At 37.2% G+C, this 19,757-nt stretch overlaps 1 protein-coding gene across 1 annotated transcript; it reads left to right on the forward strand.

Annotated features, from left to right (window-relative positions):
- Window positions 1-5,465: 5,465 nt before the first annotated feature.
- On the forward strand, window positions 5,466-18,675 carry LOC141402105 (uncharacterized). Its single transcript, XM_073982785.1, has 2 exons — window positions 5,466-6,020; window positions 15,801-18,675. Exons 1-2 carry the CDS (start codon window positions 5,886-5,888, stop codon window positions 18,387-18,389), a joined length of 2,724 nt encoding a protein of 907 aa, XP_073838886.1. The 5' UTR covers window positions 5,466-5,885; the 3' UTR covers window positions 18,390-18,675.
- The last annotated feature ends 1,082 nt before the right edge of the window (window positions 18,676-19,757 follow it).

The following is a 19,757-nucleotide window of genomic DNA, read 5'->3' on the forward strand; positions in this document are numbered from 1 at the left end:
CCCATATTTTCTCTTTGGTCAGACGACCTCCCTATAATTGCCGCCATCTCTCCGCCCGACTCGCTAACCTCTGATCTTCAAATCTAATTGGCCCAGTTTCAGAGAGTTTACCAATCAAAGCTTTAGAGAACTTCTCAACACATCTCATGTTCGGATGGAATACCCGAAATAAGACGAAATTTCGCAGCCGAAGCGGCGGGACTATCAAACGATCGTGATGAGCTTCGCCGAGCCAACCTTAGTGATCCCAGAGGCAGGGAGCTGTCACGGAAAACTAACAAGTTCGTCGGTTAGAATAAACGGAACATGTGGCTACATCACCTGAAGACATGCAACAGCCGCAACAATACGTCGCATTATATATTTTCCTGCCGATTAGGAGCAGCGGAAATTTAAAATAGATGATGTTGCAAATGTCATTCAAAGCGTTGGGCGTTGACGCTGATGTCCATGGTAATTGTGAAACAGCTGGGTTAGCCGGTAGTTGAGTACCTCAACAAAGTTCTCATCCTGTAGCTAGCCACCAAATTGTGTCCCGTGAGGGTGTTCCCAGTGCTGAAGCCAGGCTACGCTTCCTTTCGCTTTTGTCGCCCGTAGCAAAGACTCTTGAGGCTTTGATCCAGCCAAGCATAAGTCTTAACTATCCAGTTGCCGATGAAAAGTATTAGTTCTGTGAGCTGAACAGCACTACAACTACGCTGCCCGCGATCTCCAAACATATTTGTCGAGGACTCAACCAGAATAATACGTGCAATATGACAGTGTTAGTGGCGCTCGACTTATCTAAAGGCTATGATACTGTCAAGTACTCCACGCTGTTTGAGGACATTGAGCAGACTACCTTATGGTCAAGTTTCAAAATGTTGGATATTCAATTATATGTGTGGACGCCAGTCGTACATGGGATTCAGGAAAAAGAAGTCCAAACCCAGTGATTAAAACAGGGATTTCCCCATGGTAGGACGATATCATCCGAACTATTTAAGCTCTACCTTTCCTGTATTCCACCCCCTTTGGGCGGCATAGAGATCGTAATGATCTTGGTATATAATATTATCATCGACGATACATATGGCCCATTTCTTCCATCTGAGGAATATGAAAATATCCGTCGCTAAATTTACGACCACACTATACAACATCTGGATGGCTAAACTGAGGTTCCCCCTGATCATATTGCTCGAAGGTGGCCTGATTTCGGCCACTAACTACCCCAAATATAGATTGTTGCCTTCAGTAGCAAGTATAAGTCGTCCTCGCAAGTCACACTTGGCGTGCTGACAAAGAAACCTTGTTGATGATGCGTCAGTGTGGTATGCCAACACAGAAAAAAATGCGGCGATAAAGAAAATCCATAAAATTATTTGATCACAAAGTAAAAATATCACTGATAAAATGTTTCACATATTGACTAAAATATTTATCGATTTTTTATATTGAACTGATAAAATATTTCACATATTGACAATGTGGAATATTTTGATAAATATTTTTGTCAATATGTGAAATATTTTATCAGTTGTATTTTTATTTTGTGATCAAATGATTTTATCGAATTTTGTCAATAAGACAATTTTTTTATCGCCGGAAATCGATAAATTTTTGATTGAATCTTTGCATTTTTTTATCAAATGGCTAAAATTTTTTTTATGTGAATGTTAGCTCTAAGCAGTGAAACAGGACCGTCTGAATGAGGAGTTGGAAATTCTTCCAGAACGACAACACAATGGCATGCTCCCGTTGCAGTACTTGCAGGGGTATTACCGTGTAAAAGAGAACCCCTAGATCAGATAGATACAGTCCCTGATGCCATAAACAGCTTTGGTGTGAATGCGGTCCTCGGACTATATCCCCGAAGAACATCAGGTGTCACGGCAAACCAATTACTTTCGGGATGGTGCAGTCGTCTAAATACCTATAGGGCAATAATTATAGCACAATGAAAAACGTATTCCCTGCATAAAAAGGCCCGGTACAGGTCCGCAATGTGGTTAGCTATGTGGTTACAACAGATAAGCACGATAACGAGTCGAGTGTCCGATTTTGCGTAGTATTTCCGAATTGATCAACGTACATCCAGTTCAAAATATACATATGTCGGGTAGCTCCTCTCATGGTGCTCTTGAATCAAATTTAAATGTAAGGTGATTACACCTGGGAAGTTTTTGCGGTTTCTGAAACTACAATGTTCATAGATGAGAAAAGTAAAAAAACAAAAAAATCTCCGGAGCGCTTTTTTATAAATCGCGATTCAAGTTGACATTTTTAGGGGTTGTTTTGATTTTCACGATTTTGCTTAGAAATCGCAAGTCCTATCAAAATGAGACTGAGGAAAATGTTGTAGCTATGAAAATTCTCTACAAGACTGACCTTTACGGTATTTTCATAGGTTTTACCATTTTTGAGATATTGAAGTTCAAATTGGGACAATGCACTGACTGTATCGCCCCCTTATAAAACAATGTCATGAAGGGTGCGCCTTAACTAACTTTTAATGAAAACCGCTTACACAGGGGAAGTTTTTGTGAATTCTGAAACAGCAATGTTCATAGATGAAAAAATCCAAAGACAAGGAAAAATAGCTGTAAGGATTTTTAAATAGATCGCGGTCAAAATTCACATTTTTAGGTGTTTTTTAGGTTTTTAGGATTTTGCTTGGAAACCGCAAGTCCAATCGAAATGGAGCTAAAGAAAATGTTGTAGCTGTGAAAATTTTGTACATGATTGACGTTTATGATTTGTACTCAGGCTGTACCATTTTTGAGATAAAGATGTTCAGTTTACATTTTTAGGTTTTTTTGTTAGGGTTTCGCGATTTTGCTTGAATACGGCAAGTCTTATCGGCATGGGACCTGAGAAAATCTTATAGCTGTGAAAAGTCTCTACAAGACTCGCTTATGTAATTTTTCTTAGGTTGTACCATTTTTTAGATATATAAGTTTAAGTTGGGAAAGTGCAGTCATGACATTGTTTTATAAGGAGACGATACAGAATTGAATTTGAATTGTCCCAATTTCAACTTTTATATCTCAAAAGCTGTAAAACCTACGAAAATATCATTAAGGTCAATCTTGTAGAGAATTTTGATAGCTACAACATTTTCTTTATTCCCATTTTGATAGGACTTGTGGTTTCCAAGCAAAATCGCAAAAACATAAACTTCCCCTAAAAAAATCAATTTGAATCGCAATTTATTTAAAAAGCTCTCCGGCGATTTTTTATTTTATTTTTCTCATCTATGAACATTGTAGTTTCAGAATCCTCAAAAAATTCCCAGGTGTAAGCACCTTCCATTTAAATTTGATTCAAGAGCACCGTGCTCTTTCACAAGGTTCAGATCATGGCAATTAAACCTTTTACGTGAGTAATCAACATTAGGCGGCTTGTTTTTCTTTTATTTCGTTTTCTCTTACTTGCGAGTCTTCAGCTGAGGTGGCTTACTATCCAAACGCCTAAACCGAAGACTATTACGTTATCATATGTGAACCTGATGTGGTTTTTAAGGAGCGCCAAAGACTCGTTCCGACAATCCACACAGAAAAAAAATTGATAAAAAATCAAAGATTCAATCAAAAATTTATCGATAAAAACTTTCTTATTGGCAAAATTCGATAAAATTATTTGATCACAAAGTAAAAATACAACTGATAAAATATTTTACATATTGACAAACATATTTATCAAAATATTCCACATTGTGCTAGAAAAAAAATATTTTCTTGATAAAAAAATTGTATAAAAAATCGATAAATATTTTAGTCAATATGTCAAATATTTTATCAGTGGTATTTTTACTTTGTGATCCAATAATTTTATCGAATTTCGTCAATATGACAATTTTTTTATCGGCGGATTTTTTCTGTGCAGGGATCATAGACACTGGCACATTTACTCCGAGACTTTCCCTCAGAACCAACAAGATGTCCACAGCTCCTTATTTTTTACCCTCAGACTTTAGGCTAACGAAGGCATATATCGTCGGTGTCATGCTTAAGTGTTCCATACGCCATTTGCCTGATTCGAGAAAAACTCAAGGTAATGTTTAAGGCCATACAGGATAAAAGTGGTGCAATAATCCAATACTTTAAGAGCTCAGTCCTACTTAACTAAACTCATAGAATATTTCAGTAGTTTATTTTAGTCCGATATCTGTGATAGTCCAGAAGTTATGGCAAATTTTTAGAATTGCAAAAAGTTGCTGAATTGTTCCATGGAATCTTTTTTTCGTGTTTTTGGCAGTTTGTGTCACATGGAACACGTTTTGTCACATTTCAACCAAAACACTTTTTATCAATCGTGTTCCACCTCCCTTATATGAAGTCCTACTGTGGAGTTTAAAAATCAGGACTTTAAATGAAACATTTATTTTTCTTAATAAATACAATAAGGATAGGTTTATTAAAACATTTATTTAAGGGATTTCCCCCACTTATCACTATTTTTTGGTGTTAAAAATTTCGATCGGACAAAACGGATTGATATTTTGCATTTCTAAGGTAACATAAAACATTTAAACGCGATTTTCTTATAATACCATTTTTGTAGTCGGTTAGCTTCAAGTCGAATAGACGTTTTTGCGTATATTTTTGTGGACTTACATCAACATTTTGTCTTTAAAATAGGGATTTTTTGTTTAAACGATTGATAAATTTTCGTTTTCATATAACAATACAATATTCAACAATATTTGGATTTAGAAACTATTCTTCTTCAGTTTTTAAACCAAGTCCTTTAAAACAATTTGTTCCATACGCCACACTTTTCCGTAACTTGGCAAAACTGGGCAATTTTTTGTTCCAAACGCCATTATTTTTGGTGCGGAACAATTCGTTTTTGTCTCTGTTTGTTCCATACGCCAAACGGCATGGATATGGAACTAAAAAGTTCAAAGTTGTTTTGTTCCATACGCCAGGCTTTATGGATATGGAACAAAACGACAAGATTTTTTTGGTCACAAAGCGGATATGGAACATACTGGCATCTGAATATCTCAGAAACTACAAGAGATAGAGAAAAACCGACCAAAAAATCTGAAAGAGCATGGTTCAAAACCTTGTAAGGTACCTTTATCTCAAAATGTCAAAAATGGCGTATGGAACACTTAAGCATGACACCGACGATATGTACTTTATAATTAGATTTTTTCGCCAGTTAATTTGTCTATCGTTCAATGTCACGTCACCCAAGTTGTGTTGAATTGTGTCATTTAATTTCAAAACGCCTTCAAGTTTTCCTCCACGTTCTATCAAACCGTACAACTTGTAAATGTACCGACACCTCCCCAGTTGGTAATGCCTGCTGTAATTATTTATAAAAAAATACTGCAATTACTTAATTAATTGGTAGTGCTAATTATTGCCCAGATTAATCATGGAAATGTTTCTGTGTATATATGTATATGTAACGTTTACATTTATTTTATGTTACACGAGGTTTTAAAACATTTTAGCTTTTGAAATAAATGCAATCCACTAAATGTGTTCGTTCGTATGTGCAGAAGAATATACATTTGTGTTAGTTGCAATTTTCTTGCATTTTATTTGTTTTCCACTTCCACTTGAGTGTAAAGAAAAAATACTTTCTTTTTGAATATTGTAACAATTTCATTTGGGTTTTAATACAATATTTTTGTGGAGATTTCTTGCAGTCGCTAACATAGTCCGCAATGAAGCAGACATCGTGTGTGGTTCTATTGAAATTTGGCAAAACTTAATTAAAATAAAAACTCCTATTGTGAAAATATTTATATCCCGAAATTGGGCTATAGAAATCTAAACCTAATTTATCCCAGGAAAAACCCTACAAACAGTTAACATTCTAAAACAACAGTTCCCTTTTCTTTATATTCTTTTTATTCGAAATTCTTTTTTGAATTGTAACGAAAAATGTATAATCAAAAAAATCAAAATTCCTCGATACCGTACCGTAAATGCAAAACGTATAAAAAACGCAAACTCTCATCGTTAAAACGACGGATTTTAAGCTGTTTCAAAAATTCCATACAAGTGTTTATTTTGATTGTAAGTAAAAAGTGAAGGAAGTCTGTGAAAAAAGTTTATATGATTTTATAAGAAGAACAACATTAAATGAACAAAATATGTAATTCCACAAAGATCGAACAAAACTTTTTTAATACGATTTTTAAGACAATTCAAAGTGAGAGCAAAAAAATTTTGTATAGCAGGATATATTATTAGAAATGCATCCTAAAGCAGCAAGTGTTTGCACTCTATTGCGATACTAATAAATAACTTCATGGGGAACACTAAATTATTTAAATAAAAAATATTTAAAAATTATGAAACATGGACCAAAAGTAGAAGAAACGTGTTTTGGCTTTCTGAACGATTCCTCAGGAATTGCCCACTTTCAGTCATTTTGGCCGGATATTTAGCTCATAACCTTCAAAATGCCGAAAATCGGGATGTATCCCTCTATGGAGCTATACGAAAATGTCAACCTATACTGTTAATCCTCTTCTTAAATTTTCCATACCCCGATCGAAAACTAAATACCAAATGTCATCCACTTCGGTTTGCAATGACCTGAAACCTTCAAAACTTCCCCCTCCCTATTTTCGGTATTATGAATGTTTTAGAAATGACTGAAATAAGGTATTTTGTCTTCTTTGTCACTACAAAACATTCTCCCAGGTTTTGATATAGGCCCCATAGAACGGTACCTCCCGATATTCGGTATTTTGAAGATTTTAGCCTCATTACCTTACCGAAATGGCAGAAATTTGGTATTTTGTCGTCATTTGGGGCTACAAAACTTTAACCCCGAAATTTTTCGTTTTGATATAACCCTTGGAACGGTACCGCCGATTTTCGATTTTTTCAAGGTTATCCTAGAGGAATGTAAAATACTCGGTATATCCCCCATAGAATGATATCTCCCGAGTTTCGGTAATCAAATGGCTGAAAGCTACTTTCTCAAGCATGATAGGGGGTCAATCAAAAAATGCATCACGTTATAGCTCAGGGGTTCTTAATGTACTCAACAGGGGCATTCATCCCTAAAAGGAATTTTTCGATAAATCTTGGTGTCACAAATTTAATATTCATATTTCTACAGATATAGAAAAAATTTGGCCCCGAGTCGGAGTCGAGTTTTTTCACGACTCCGACTCCAGCAAAATTTGCTACCAAGACAAAGAAATCCTGGTTAAAACAATATGAAATAAGCATTTTTAGACTTTCAGAATATTCTGAAGAATTGCTGAGTACATTATTTGGAAGATTTCTGCAAAAGGTTACTTAGTTCAACTTCCAATATATTACCTGTTACTGACCAGAATTCCATATATTTTGTAAAACGTTTGGCCAGTGTATCGTCCGCGCTTGTGCAGCCTGCTGGGTAAATGTTTAACACGGTGTCGTCTATTCTTGTCTGTGGCAACTGCGCCATTCCGGACGTAGTTGAGCCAAAACTAATTTGGTTTATCGTGACATCTGAGGCGGCTGATCTGCGATAGATGGGGGATATACTCCGCATTCACACGATAGTTGATTATGGCATCTGCGACTGCATATGTGTGAATGATAAAGAGACTGGTTTAATAGCCTTGCCAGTCTACCGGTTCTCCGTTGAAAGGTTGGACCTTCTCTTTAATGAAAATCAATCCTTACATGACTCAGTGGGGTCCTATCCACCAAATGGCGATTCGGATGGTTCTCACGGTAACAACCGAGCAATTATTGCTGCATCGTTAGCATGTAATTGTGTTGTTGTAATGGAAAATGTTTTGTCTCCTCATGTTGATGGTCGCCGGCCAATGTGACCCCTAAAATCTTGGGGTAGATAGTGGTCGGAATTCTGCTACCATCAGCGATGACATTTAGCTCAGTGATCACCCCCGTAGTACATGTGGTGAACAGATTGGTCATAGATTTAGAGGCATGTTCCTCGTGTGAAAAAGGGGGTATTATGCCATTTGGAGGGGCTGGAATACAAGAGAGGCATATGTTAAACAGTTCCGGAGATATCACCCAATCTTGGGAAACTTACTGTTTCACTCTACGAGATTTGAACTTCTTGTTTCTGAATTCCACGTAAGACTGTCGACCTCAATATAATTGCTCAGTGTCCTCAAAAAGCGTGGATTGCTTGACAGTATGAAAAGCTTTTGATAAGTCGAGCGCCACCAACTCTGTCCTATTGCACAGCTACTAATGAAACCCATGCATATGATTGTCAACTAGATAGCTATTTCTGACGCTGAGGAATAGTAAAGCCTCTTTGGCTGTTGCTATTCGCAACATCATCCATTGCAAATTGTGGTGGTTCCTCCTCAACCGGAGAAGATCTAATGCGATCGATAAACAGTCAATTAAAATAACTTGCGAAGAGGTCTGCGGATAAGTAAGCGTAACGTCGCAAACGTGATTGAGGTCCTATTTTCCTTCTTCCCAGAGCGAATAAGCCACACTTATTCCGGCACCAATGTTGTAACACTTCAGATGATTTACCTACTTGTTCCACTTATGCTCACCAACCAACCTGTTAACTTCCAGTGTCAGCTCTGATTCTGGTGTTGGTTCGATGAAGCTCATCACCGCTGGGAGATTTTGTCTCACTTCTTTGGTATTCGAAAGCAGGTATATAGCGAGCGGCAGTAGCAGTGAAAATGTTTCGGAACGACCTCTCTGCTACCCGAATATCAAAAGGGTTGGTCAGTGCTCTCAAGCGGTGATAAGATAACTCTCTGAAACTAGGCCAATTAGTTAACCCATGAATTTGCTGCATTCAGAGGATGATTTCATCAGTGGTGGTGAAATGGTGCGGTCTGCTGATATTTGACTAATTATTGGAAATTGGTCTGAGCCAAGAGAAACGACAGGTTGCCAAGTTACGTATTTTGTCAGACGCTGATGTTTATATCTGACGAACTGTGACATTATGCACTAATTCTGGTATGGACGTCCTCATTAACAGTATAAAACGTAGAGCTTTTAATATTCTCAGCCAGCACTATGCGCTTCTTTTCATTGTTAAAGACCGAATGCTACAATTCATGATGAGCATTAAAGTCCCATTAGATCAGTCGGGCTAATGCTGGCCCTGTAAGCTGGAGTAAAGCTATTTATCGGCGGGATATGTACGATAAGTAACTCTACTTCGGCTAGTCCATACGTGGCTGCTACCTCTATACATTCTATGTACTGAATCTGAACTGAACAGGCTGTTGCAAAAGGAAAACTAATCCCCACCGTTCCTCAGGACGTTGTAACCATCCAATGGTGTAAGCTGCAGTTGTTTTTGTAACAGGTTGTCTGCTACCAATCGTTTTTCCCTATAGAAAATATTCAAAATATTAATAACACTGTGCAACACGAAAATTATTAAACATATTCTGACACCGCAGCGTGATAGAAGACCCAAAAAAGAGAAGATACGTGTCTCGCCGTTTTTTCGTATCTCATCAACTTTCGCGGTTATAGGCCTCCAAAGGTTTGAGACTTTGATGTAAAAAGAGGTAATTTAGTCAGAACTATATCTTCCAAACCGTTAGAAAATTTGAATTTATTTCAGAGGTAAAGTTGTAGCTCTTGTCCTAAAGAACAAAAATTGTGAACACATATAATCTATCAAACTTCATCTGCACGGTCAAAATCGCCAAGGTCAAATTTCTTTCAAAATGTTTTCTCAAGTTTTGTTATACAGCTATCAAACCGATCAAATTTGAAGCAAACAACCAACTAAAAAATGTACCTCAGATCTCAATAAACATCTTTCTAGAATATACGAACTCTGTATAGACGATTCTTAAAGGTCAAAATAGCAATGCAAATGTGATTTGTATCCTGTTTTCTCTGGTTTTGGTCCACAGACACTAAAACGTTCAATATTCAAGAAAAGAACCAACTACAATAATGTAGCAAAGACATCAGTACATAACTTTAAATCTATGAACGGTTCTTAATGGTAAAAATAGTCAAACACTTTTGAAAATATTAAATTTTTACACTTTTTCTCCGATTCTGGGCCACAGATACCGAATCGCCTAAAAATTAAGGGTAGTATCAATCACAAAAATGTACATAAGATTTCAATAAACAACTTTTTAGAACATATGAAAATTCTAGGATAGATTCTTAGGGCTGAAATTCACGAACAATTAAATTATTTTTGGAATGCTCAGGATTGGAAATAACAAACTGTTAAAAACTCAAGGAAATTTGGTATTTACGGACCTGAACAGGAAAGAATGATCTAAAATAATCGAATTTTGAGCTTGAAGAATCGTTCCTAGAATCTTCATTTGTTCTAGAAACTTGTTTGTTGAAATCTAAGGTACATTTTTGTAGTTGACTGTATCCTTAATTTTTGGGCTCTTGCATACCTTTGCACCAGAGTCGGAGAAAAAAGTAAAAAAATTGGATTTTTTCAAACGATTTTTGCTATTTTTACCATTAAGAACCGTTCATAAACATTTCGCATGTTCCAGAAAGTTATTTATTGATGCCTTTGCTACATTATTGTAGTTGGTTGTTTTCTTGAATATTGAACGGTTTAGTATCTGGGGACCAGAACCAGAGCAAACAGGATTCAAATCACATTTGCTTTGCTATTTTGACCTTTAAGAACCGTCTATACAGAGTTCGTATATTCTAGAAAGATGTTTATTGAGATCTGAGGTAAATTTTTGTAGTTGGTTGTTTGCTTCAAATTAGATCGGTTTGACAGCTGTAGACCAAAACCCGAGTAAAAATTTTAAAAGAAATTTGACCGAGGTGATTTTGACCTTGCAGAAGAAGTTTAATGGATTATATGTGTTCACAATTTTTGTTCTTTAAGACAAGAGCTACAACTTTGCCTCTGAGATAAATTCAAATTTCCTAACGGTTTGGATGATATAGTCCTGACTAAATTACCCCTTTTTACATCAAAGCATCAAACCTTTGGAGGCCTATAACCGTGAAAGTTGATGAGATAGAGAAAAACGGCGAGACACGTGTCTTCTCTTTTTTGGTGTTCTATCACACTGTGGAGTCAAAATGTGGTTAATGAAATATGACTCAAAAAATTACACACAGTATAATTGTTAGTTTTTAACAAAAGAGTCCATTGCAATTTAATTGAAAAAAAAAAAAATCATATTCAGGACCTGGGACAGCAACGGTTGCTGTTAGGAAATGCGCGTGCGGCTGCTATTTGGGGGACTGAGGAGGAGTCCCGTATTCTGATGATGACGACTAACTAAGGGCTGAGTTCACGCAGCAATCAGCAACATACTCCCTGTCCCAGTCCATCACCTGGACGAGTCCAGAGCAACCAGGCAGATGTGACAAACCGAGCACATCCATCCCGGCACGGACCAAATGAATCTGGAGCAGGCATTCCGTGATGTGCTGCCCCCTACACGGAAAAACCATACAAATACAAACATTATACACTAGGGATCAGGATGAGTAGGCTTTGCTTACCATTTAACGCAAAAACCTTAATTATGCAATTTTATGATAATCGGCTAGAGATAATATGTACTTAATTATACCCTCAGCATTTATGCTAACGAGGGTATATTCACTTTCATACGGGAAAATATGCCTCATCGAAATAATGGTTTTAAACCTCAAGTATTTTTGGACGAAATCCGTTTCAGACAATTCAGACGAGCGCACTATAACACTCGAACGGATCAACCGATTCGGTTCAAAGTATGGCTTTCGTAATGTATTGTCCAAACTTAGTTAAAGTTCGAAGATGGGTTATATTGGCCCACTTCTTCCGGTACCGGTGAGCCCGATAACGCTTGAAGGGTGTAACCGATTTGGTCCATACTTTGAGCATCAGAAATAGATGAAGTTCCGGTATGTACTCAATCGACTCAACCCTTCGGGTATCTCCCACACAAAATTTCGGAAAAGTTCAGTTTAGGACCTGCTCTCGAATTGCTTTGATTTTTATTGTAGCAACTTGTATTCAATGCCCCCCTTACGACGGTACAAGTTTTATTAGAGGCAAGTCCATGCTTCCAGAGGAAATAGCCTGAAAGGTGCAAAAAACCCCTATGACACCGTGTGTAGTGGTTGGAGCGCAAGATAACACTCAAACGTATTTGCCGATTCTGTCCAAAAATTTGGCCATCGTAATATTTCGTCCGAACTTAGTTTGATTTTGAAGATGAGCTATACCGATCCACTCCTTTAGGTACCTCCCCCACAAAAATACCAAACGTTTCACTAAAATGGTGTGCACGATAACTTTCGAAGGCAGTAACCCATTTGGTCCATACTTTGCACATCGTAATATTTCTACGATAGACAAATCAGGTTCAGATATGGACTATATATGTCAACTCACATAAAATTTCGCAAAAGTGCAATTTAAGGCCTGCCCTCGAATCGCTTTGATTTTTGTTGTAACAACTTGTATTCGCTGAACCCTTACTAAGGCACACGTTTTTTCCAAGGGCAAGTCCATACTTCCTGATAAAATGGACCGAAAGCTGTAAAAACCATACGGCACCATGTATAGTTTCTGAAGAGCACGATCAGTCAATTCGGTCCAAAATGTTGACTATGTAATATTTTGTACAAACTTAGTTTAACTTCAAAAAGGGTCTATATCGGTCTTCTCTCTAGTGTACCTCACCCCCATAAATTCGACATTTTTGTTTAAGTGCCGTCTAAGGTCTGTTCGGAGATCTTTTGAAATGTATACGGATGCTACTCCTTGTGGCAAGTGCATGCTTCCTGACACATTAGTACGAAAGCCCTAAGGTATGCGGTGTGAAACAGAAGTGACTGGTGGGAGCGATATCTATCGACAAGAAATGAATCCAAAATGAATCCAAAAATGCACAAAGGCTGAGGGTATATCTCTGTCGGTAAGACCGACAGATACGTTTTTACTTCTTTTCATAGTAATTTGAATGTAATGGTGTATTTTCACGAAATCGTTGTAAAGGTCGAATTAATTGTCCAATCGCTAAAAAAAATTAACAGTTCCAGAAGTGGCCCTAATTTATACAAGAGCGGTTACGCGAATAAAATATAATTGTATATTTGTATGGGCGGCATAATACTGAACTTTTGTCTGGGAGGTACCCGAAGGAATGGACCGGTGTAGTCCAATCTAGAACTAGATCTAAGTTAGTAACAAATACTATGATGTGCAACATTCGAACACTTGTTCTTTCAAAAGTTATCATGCATACCAGTCATTTTAGTTGATGGTAGGGATGTATTGAAAAAAAAAACTATTTCGTTTTAATGTTGACCACAGAGACAATCTGCTTTTCAATTTATGAGTTGCAGTTTATTTAGTTCGTGGTTGCAATGAATTTTAGAGCTTTCGGGATATTCCCATGAAAAAAATTGTATAATTTTAATCAGGTCCACAAGTAATATATTCAGTAAACATTTCTAAACCATCCTTGAACAGCACTTAATCGAAACTTTTTTAAAGGATATAACCAAAGAAATGGACCGATATTGTTAAGTTTTAATTAAATCTGTTATTCCCTCTCAGGGTGCCTCCGTGGTGCAATCGTATGCACACCCGCCTTGTACGCTAAAGATCGTGGGTTCGATTCCCAGGCCAGGGAACATCAAGTTTTGAACGGTGGCAAAATACCCCTCGGTGATGTTGGCGACATTTTCCTGAGTATGTCGGCCTTGTAAAACTTCTCTACAAGTGGTGTCTTAGGACACGTCGTTCGGACTCGGCAAAAACAGTAGGTCCCATATCATTGAGCTAATATGAATTGTGGTGCACTCATTGATGTGAGAGAAGTCTCCCTGGTCCCATCTGGGATGTTTGTGGAACAATTATACTCCCTCTCAGAGTTATCACGCGTATTAGACATTTTAGTTGGTGATCTCCGGGTTTTTTTTAGAATTTTCCGACCATGATCTGAGTATGGAATTACCCAGGGAAAATCGTCAAAGTTACATTGGACTAACATATCGTAGGACTATGGAATAACATATCGTCGGTGTCATGCTTAAGTGTTCCATACGCCATTTTCCCGCTTTAAGATATTCGCATTTTAATGTTTGCCAAGCAACTAAGTGAAGCAGTCTGAATGGGGTGTTTGTGGAACAATTATTATTATTCTGAACTCTGAATTCATTATTAAAATATTTGTTTAACATCTGCCGAAATAAATCATATGGAAGTATACCAAATCGTGGACCTAATAACAATTTTTAACGGGAAGTTTACATTATGCAATAAGAACTCCTGGTACCGGATTACAGACAAATTCGATTGGTTAATGTGTTGGTAACAGTAAAATACTTCAATTCAGGATGATTCGTTACATGGGAACCACGCGAAAACTTGGACCTAGGACTACAATATTTTTGTTAGAGTGTTTATAGGCCACTAAAACTCATTGATAAAAATTTCAGTTCGATATATTATCTAGAAGTATTTTTGTCACACCTTTCCATGTAAGTGCCACCACTGTGCAAAGGCATCATTAGTCAGCCTCTTTCCCAGCGATGCCCTTCTATGATCAGAATAACAATACAACAACAACAGCTACCAATGCACCTCTTAATGTGGCAATCAGCAATTACAATTCCTATCCGCACACAAATGTTGAACAAATGATCTCAGAGGAAAAACAGCTTCGTTATTTTATTTTCCTCTTGGTAGAGGATTTGATACAGTTTCAGGTCCACGACGCTATGTAGACAAATATACCATTTGCTACTATTTACACATCATGTGCATCTGCATTCCTCAGGTACATTTTTTAACCATATTACAATTTTTATTAACTTGAATTCCCAAAGTCCAAAAAGTCCAAGTAAATATTTCATAGGTGTATATCCATGTTCTTCATCTTTCAGTCCATATACACTCTTATACCCGCATCTACCACATATGTAGTTAAGTTTCTCATGTGTATGAAATTAGGGGTTCTACTTTTATTTATCATGTTCCCACTATGTGTAATTTTTTGAGTCATGGTTTATTAACCATATTCTGACACCTCATCGTGATAGAAGACTAAAAATTCTACAGATATCAAACCCATCAAAATTAAAGCAAACAACCAACTAGAAAAATGTACCTTAGATCTTAGTAAACAACTTTCTAGAACATACGAACTCTGTAGAAACGGTTCTTAATAGTCAAAACAGCAAATCAAATGCGATTTTCACATTTAAAAACCGGTCATAGACATTTCGTATGTTCCAGAAAATTGTTTGCTGATATCATTGCCACATTATTGTGGTCCATTGTCTTCTTGAATTTTGAACGGTTTAGTATCTATGGAGCAGGAACCAAGAAAAGTGGATAAAAATCGCATTTGATTTGCTATTTTGACCATTAAGAACCGTTTCTATAAAGTTCGTATGTTCTAGAAAGTTGTTTACTAAGATCTAAGGTAAATTTTTCTAGTTGGTTGTTTGCTTCAATTTTGATTGGTTTGATATCTGCAGACTAAAATCCGAGAAAAAATTAAAAGGGGAAATTTGACTTTGTCGATTTTGACCTTGAAGGTGAGGTTGAATGGATTTTATGTGTTCACAATTATTATTGTTTAAGACGAGAGCTACAACTTTTCCCTTACGAGTTAACCGAAATTCTTAGCGGTTTAGAAGATACGTGCCTGACAAAATAATCACTTTTGACATCAAGGCCTCAGGTTTTTGGGGGCCCATAACCGCGAAAGTTGAAGTAATAGGAAAAAACGCCGGGACACGTATCTTCTTATTTTTCATCTTTTATCACGCTGCGGTGTCAGAATATGGTTAATAATTTTCGTTTTGCACAGTGTTAATTAAAATAGCTATAATAATTATTACAACATTACATTTTTATTCTTCTTTCAGATGTCATTGGTGATTGTTAAGGCCTCAGCAATAGCGGTTTATTCAAATACAAAAAATACATCACCAAACTTATTTCCAATAAACGAACACATCAACAACAACAAACAGCAACAATTCGGTGATTTATCGCAATTTCAAGCAACTACAAGTGAATTCATTACCACTGTACCGCAAACATCGGCACTAACCGCTACCAACTATAATCGAAAGCAGAAAGCAAATACGACCGTAACCAACCATATCATACGGACGAATATTATCGTAGGAGGATCACGAGATTTTGAGGAGCCACACGAAAAAATGCGTGCTAAATTACAGCAATTATTGCAGCGTGAAAAAGACGATGAAGATGAGGAGAAAAGGCAATTGCAACAAGATCAACAACAACAGCAGCATTTAAGCATGCAAGAAGAACTGCAACAACAACAAGAGCAACAGCAGCAACAGCAATTTCAACATGCAATATCGACTGGTGAAAATGCATATTTACTGGAGCGTATTGATGCCAACAATGGTGGTGGCGCAGTCACTGCTGGTGAACAGCCCATTTATGGAACATGGAACACGAAAGCGAAACGACCTCCAGCGCCACCAAAGCCTGGTGTTGCTACCTCAACACCAGCAGCAGCCTCATCGATGCAAACTTTAATTGGTGAAGTGGAAGAGCATTTCCATGAAAATCACAATTATGGAACACACCATTATGAACGTTTACCCAGACGTTCGTCGACCATGACACCTGTCAGAAGGGAGTTGCACGATCAAATTCCACGACCACCAAGACTAACATCACGCCAACCCTCGTTAGTCAATCGAAGGCAATTCAGTGAGACACCACAGCCAAATGGTAACGTCAGGGATGAGTCACACAGCCAACCCATACCCTTTCATTTCCCCTATGATGGATCCCTACCGGAAGAATTTAAGAAACAACAACAAAGCGAACGAGCCAGTGTGGCACCATACGATGAGGTCCACAATATCCAGGATATTTTACAAAAACTAACCTTGGGAGGTTTGGCCAGCACAAAAACACCTGCCCTAATGATGATGCCTTCAGGATTGCATATTTCAGGTTCGTACAAAAACCTTAAATCAAGTGGTATAGCAAATTTCTTTCGCGGCAAACGTCACAAGAAACAAGTTCAGTACCCCCTCCCGATGCCGGTATTCAATGGTTACCAGGCGCCTATGATGGGATTCATGCCCCAGGCGGCCTATCAGTCACGTATAGCTCTTGAACAAATTTATCCCTTCAAGCCACGTTCGCCCAGTGATATCAATCTGTTGGCCATGCAACAGCAACAACAACAACAGCTAAAGGCCCAACAGAAAAATAACAAAAAGCCAAAGAAAAAACAGAAACAACAAAAAGAAAAGGATAAGAAAAATTTCTTAGCCAGCTCAAATGTATTTATGCAACACTATCCCTATGCCACAGGTGCCCCCGATATGTTTTTCCCCACCATGTATCCACCGCTAATGGCAATAAATGTCACACAAGCTCCACCCACAATTGCAAAACGAATTCCCTTTAAATTGAATTTGGATATATTTCCCATATTGCCGCCATCTAGAAATCCCAAGGCAGTATCCACATTAGCCATGGATGAGGCACGTATGGTAACATCGATAAGACCACCTACTATGCTGCGTAATCCCTTCATGGAGTTCTACTCCACACCCATTACACCCACTGTCTCGTCGTTGGGTTTCTATAACTCATATGGGCCACAAAAACCCTACAATCACATTCGTTTTCCCGGAGCAGTGCAGAGCGCCGCCCAAAGCAATAACATGCAGTTTGCCTACACCGATCAATGGCAAAAGTATATGCAGCAACAAAAACAACAGCAGCAGCAACAGCAACACCCACATGTTTATGCTAATTTGCAAAATGGCGGTCAAGGTCATCAAACACCATTCCTGCCCATAGATTGTGATCCTTCACAGCTAGCATCAGGTTCTACAGCGAGCAATTCTCTTAGCAGCCCCATAACTCTACATCTCAATGTCTTTCCCAAAAAGAAAGCCCAGCCACTGCCCTCCTCTCAGCATACACCAACATCCACCAATCCATTTTACAACAATGCAATAAATAATGCCAACAACAATTTATATCGTTCCACCATTCACGAAGAAAGCGAGGGTGAATCATTGGGCCACTCGATTGAGTCACGTCACCAGGCGGCAAAGGCATTAAATATTAGCTCACAAACATCTATAGCACGCAGCGATACAACCAACAATGATCAGCAACGTGATTTGGTTGATTTTGAACATCCCATTGTGGCAGCAAGTGATATCTCCGAATTGCCCACACCAGCCGCATTGGTTAGCAGCAGCAGCAGCAACAGTCAACAGTCTACCGAATCGTCAGGTTCCTTCCAACCAATTTCCTACTATGATCACAACAACAATACAACAACAACATCAGTTACCAATACACCTCTTAATGTGGCAAGCAGCAATTACAATTCCAATACGAACCCGAATATGGAACAAATGGTCTCAGAGGCTAGAACTGCTTCGCTATTTCGTTTTCCCGTTGAAGATCTGATACAGTTTCAGGTCCACGATGCTATGTAGAAGAAGAAGAAAAAGCCGTCAAAATACTTTAGTTATAGGATCCACTGATAAACCAAATATTAATTTAATTTTATCCTTTCTTGCAGTTTAGAGGTTTATATATTTTCTCATAAACATTTGTTAGGGGGGAATAATATGACTAAATTAAATTTTATGCAATATAAACACTATAACATTATTATATTTAAGTAATCAAATTTTACATGTTTCTAAATTAAATTCTCCGTTTTATCAATATCTTTATTTTTTATTATTTTTAAGAAGACAATAAACAACTATTACAATATTTAGTTTGTTCATTTTTTATACCCTCCACCATTGTATGGAGGGTATATTAAGTTTGTCATTGCGTTTGTAACACATCGAACTAATCATTTGCGACCCTATAAAGTATATATATTCTTGATCAGGATAAAATTCTAAGACGATCTAGCCATGTCCGTCTGTCCGTCTCACAGTGGTTCAGAATCGTTTTTTCCTGGTCAAAATTCTGTAACTTTTGAACGGATAGAGATATATTCATAATTCTTTTTTTGTTAGACAGATAACACAATCAGCTTTCAGACGAATTATAAGCGGTAATTGCAGAGAAATTCAAGGTCAAAGTTAAACTTTTGAGCTTTTTAACTATTTTTCATCAAAATATGAGTGTTTTTGTGGTTTTTATATCGTCCTATGTATTAGAGATGGTCAAACACCAACAAATAAACAAAATAATTACCAAGAAAACTAAAAAAAATTCGAAAAAATTTCGAAAAAAAAATTTTTTCAAAAATTTTTTAAAAAAAAAAATTTACAAAAAAAAATTAAATTTTTTCAAAAATTAAAAAAATTCTCCTTGGGTTTAATAAAACTTATATAACTCGTATATTTGTGTCAAAAAATCTGTAATTCATATGGAAACAGTATAGAAAAACACACATTTTCACCCATGTAATTTCAATAAATTTAAAAAAGTGTTAAATGGACGAAACGGGACGGGTACAAAAGTATATATGGGCTAGAAGAGGAGACTTTCGGGCATCTTTCTGTGAAAACAGAACTTTGTTCCATGTTGTTCCACAAAAGTTCTCGTCCACTAAATTTGGAATTTCATAAAATTTAGTACCCGAGGAAAAATAAAATAGATCATGTTGTGTAAACGCCACGGTAATTTACTAAAAAGATTTTTAAAGGCCACAATCCTACCTACCTTACAAAAAAACAATGAATACAATAACTGTTATAGTTTCAGAGAAATAGCTTCGTCTTTCTCCAGAAATTTGAAAAAAGTACGTATTTCCCAAAAATGTGGAAATTGGTCGTCTTTAGTGGCACGCCACGCCCACACCTTCCAATATTTGGGCCTAATTTTTTGGTTTCCTTAGT

The sequence above is a fragment of the Musca autumnalis genome, unplaced genomic scaffold (assembly GCF_047663935.1).
Source record: "Musca autumnalis isolate F117 unplaced genomic scaffold, ASM4766393v1 scaffold_4, whole genome shotgun sequence".
Classification (NCBI taxonomy): Eukaryota; Metazoa; Arthropoda; class Insecta; order Diptera; family Muscidae; genus Musca; species Musca autumnalis.

Coding starts and splice junctions, on each gene's coding strand:
- LOC141402105 (XM_073982785.1), top strand. CDS start 5,886: ATGTATAATCAAAAAAATCAAAATTCCTCGATACCGTACCGTAAATGC. Junction 6,021..15,800: donor TACAAGTGTTTATTTTGATT/GTAAGTAAAAAG, acceptor TTCTTCTTTCAG/ATGTCATTGGTGATTGTTAA.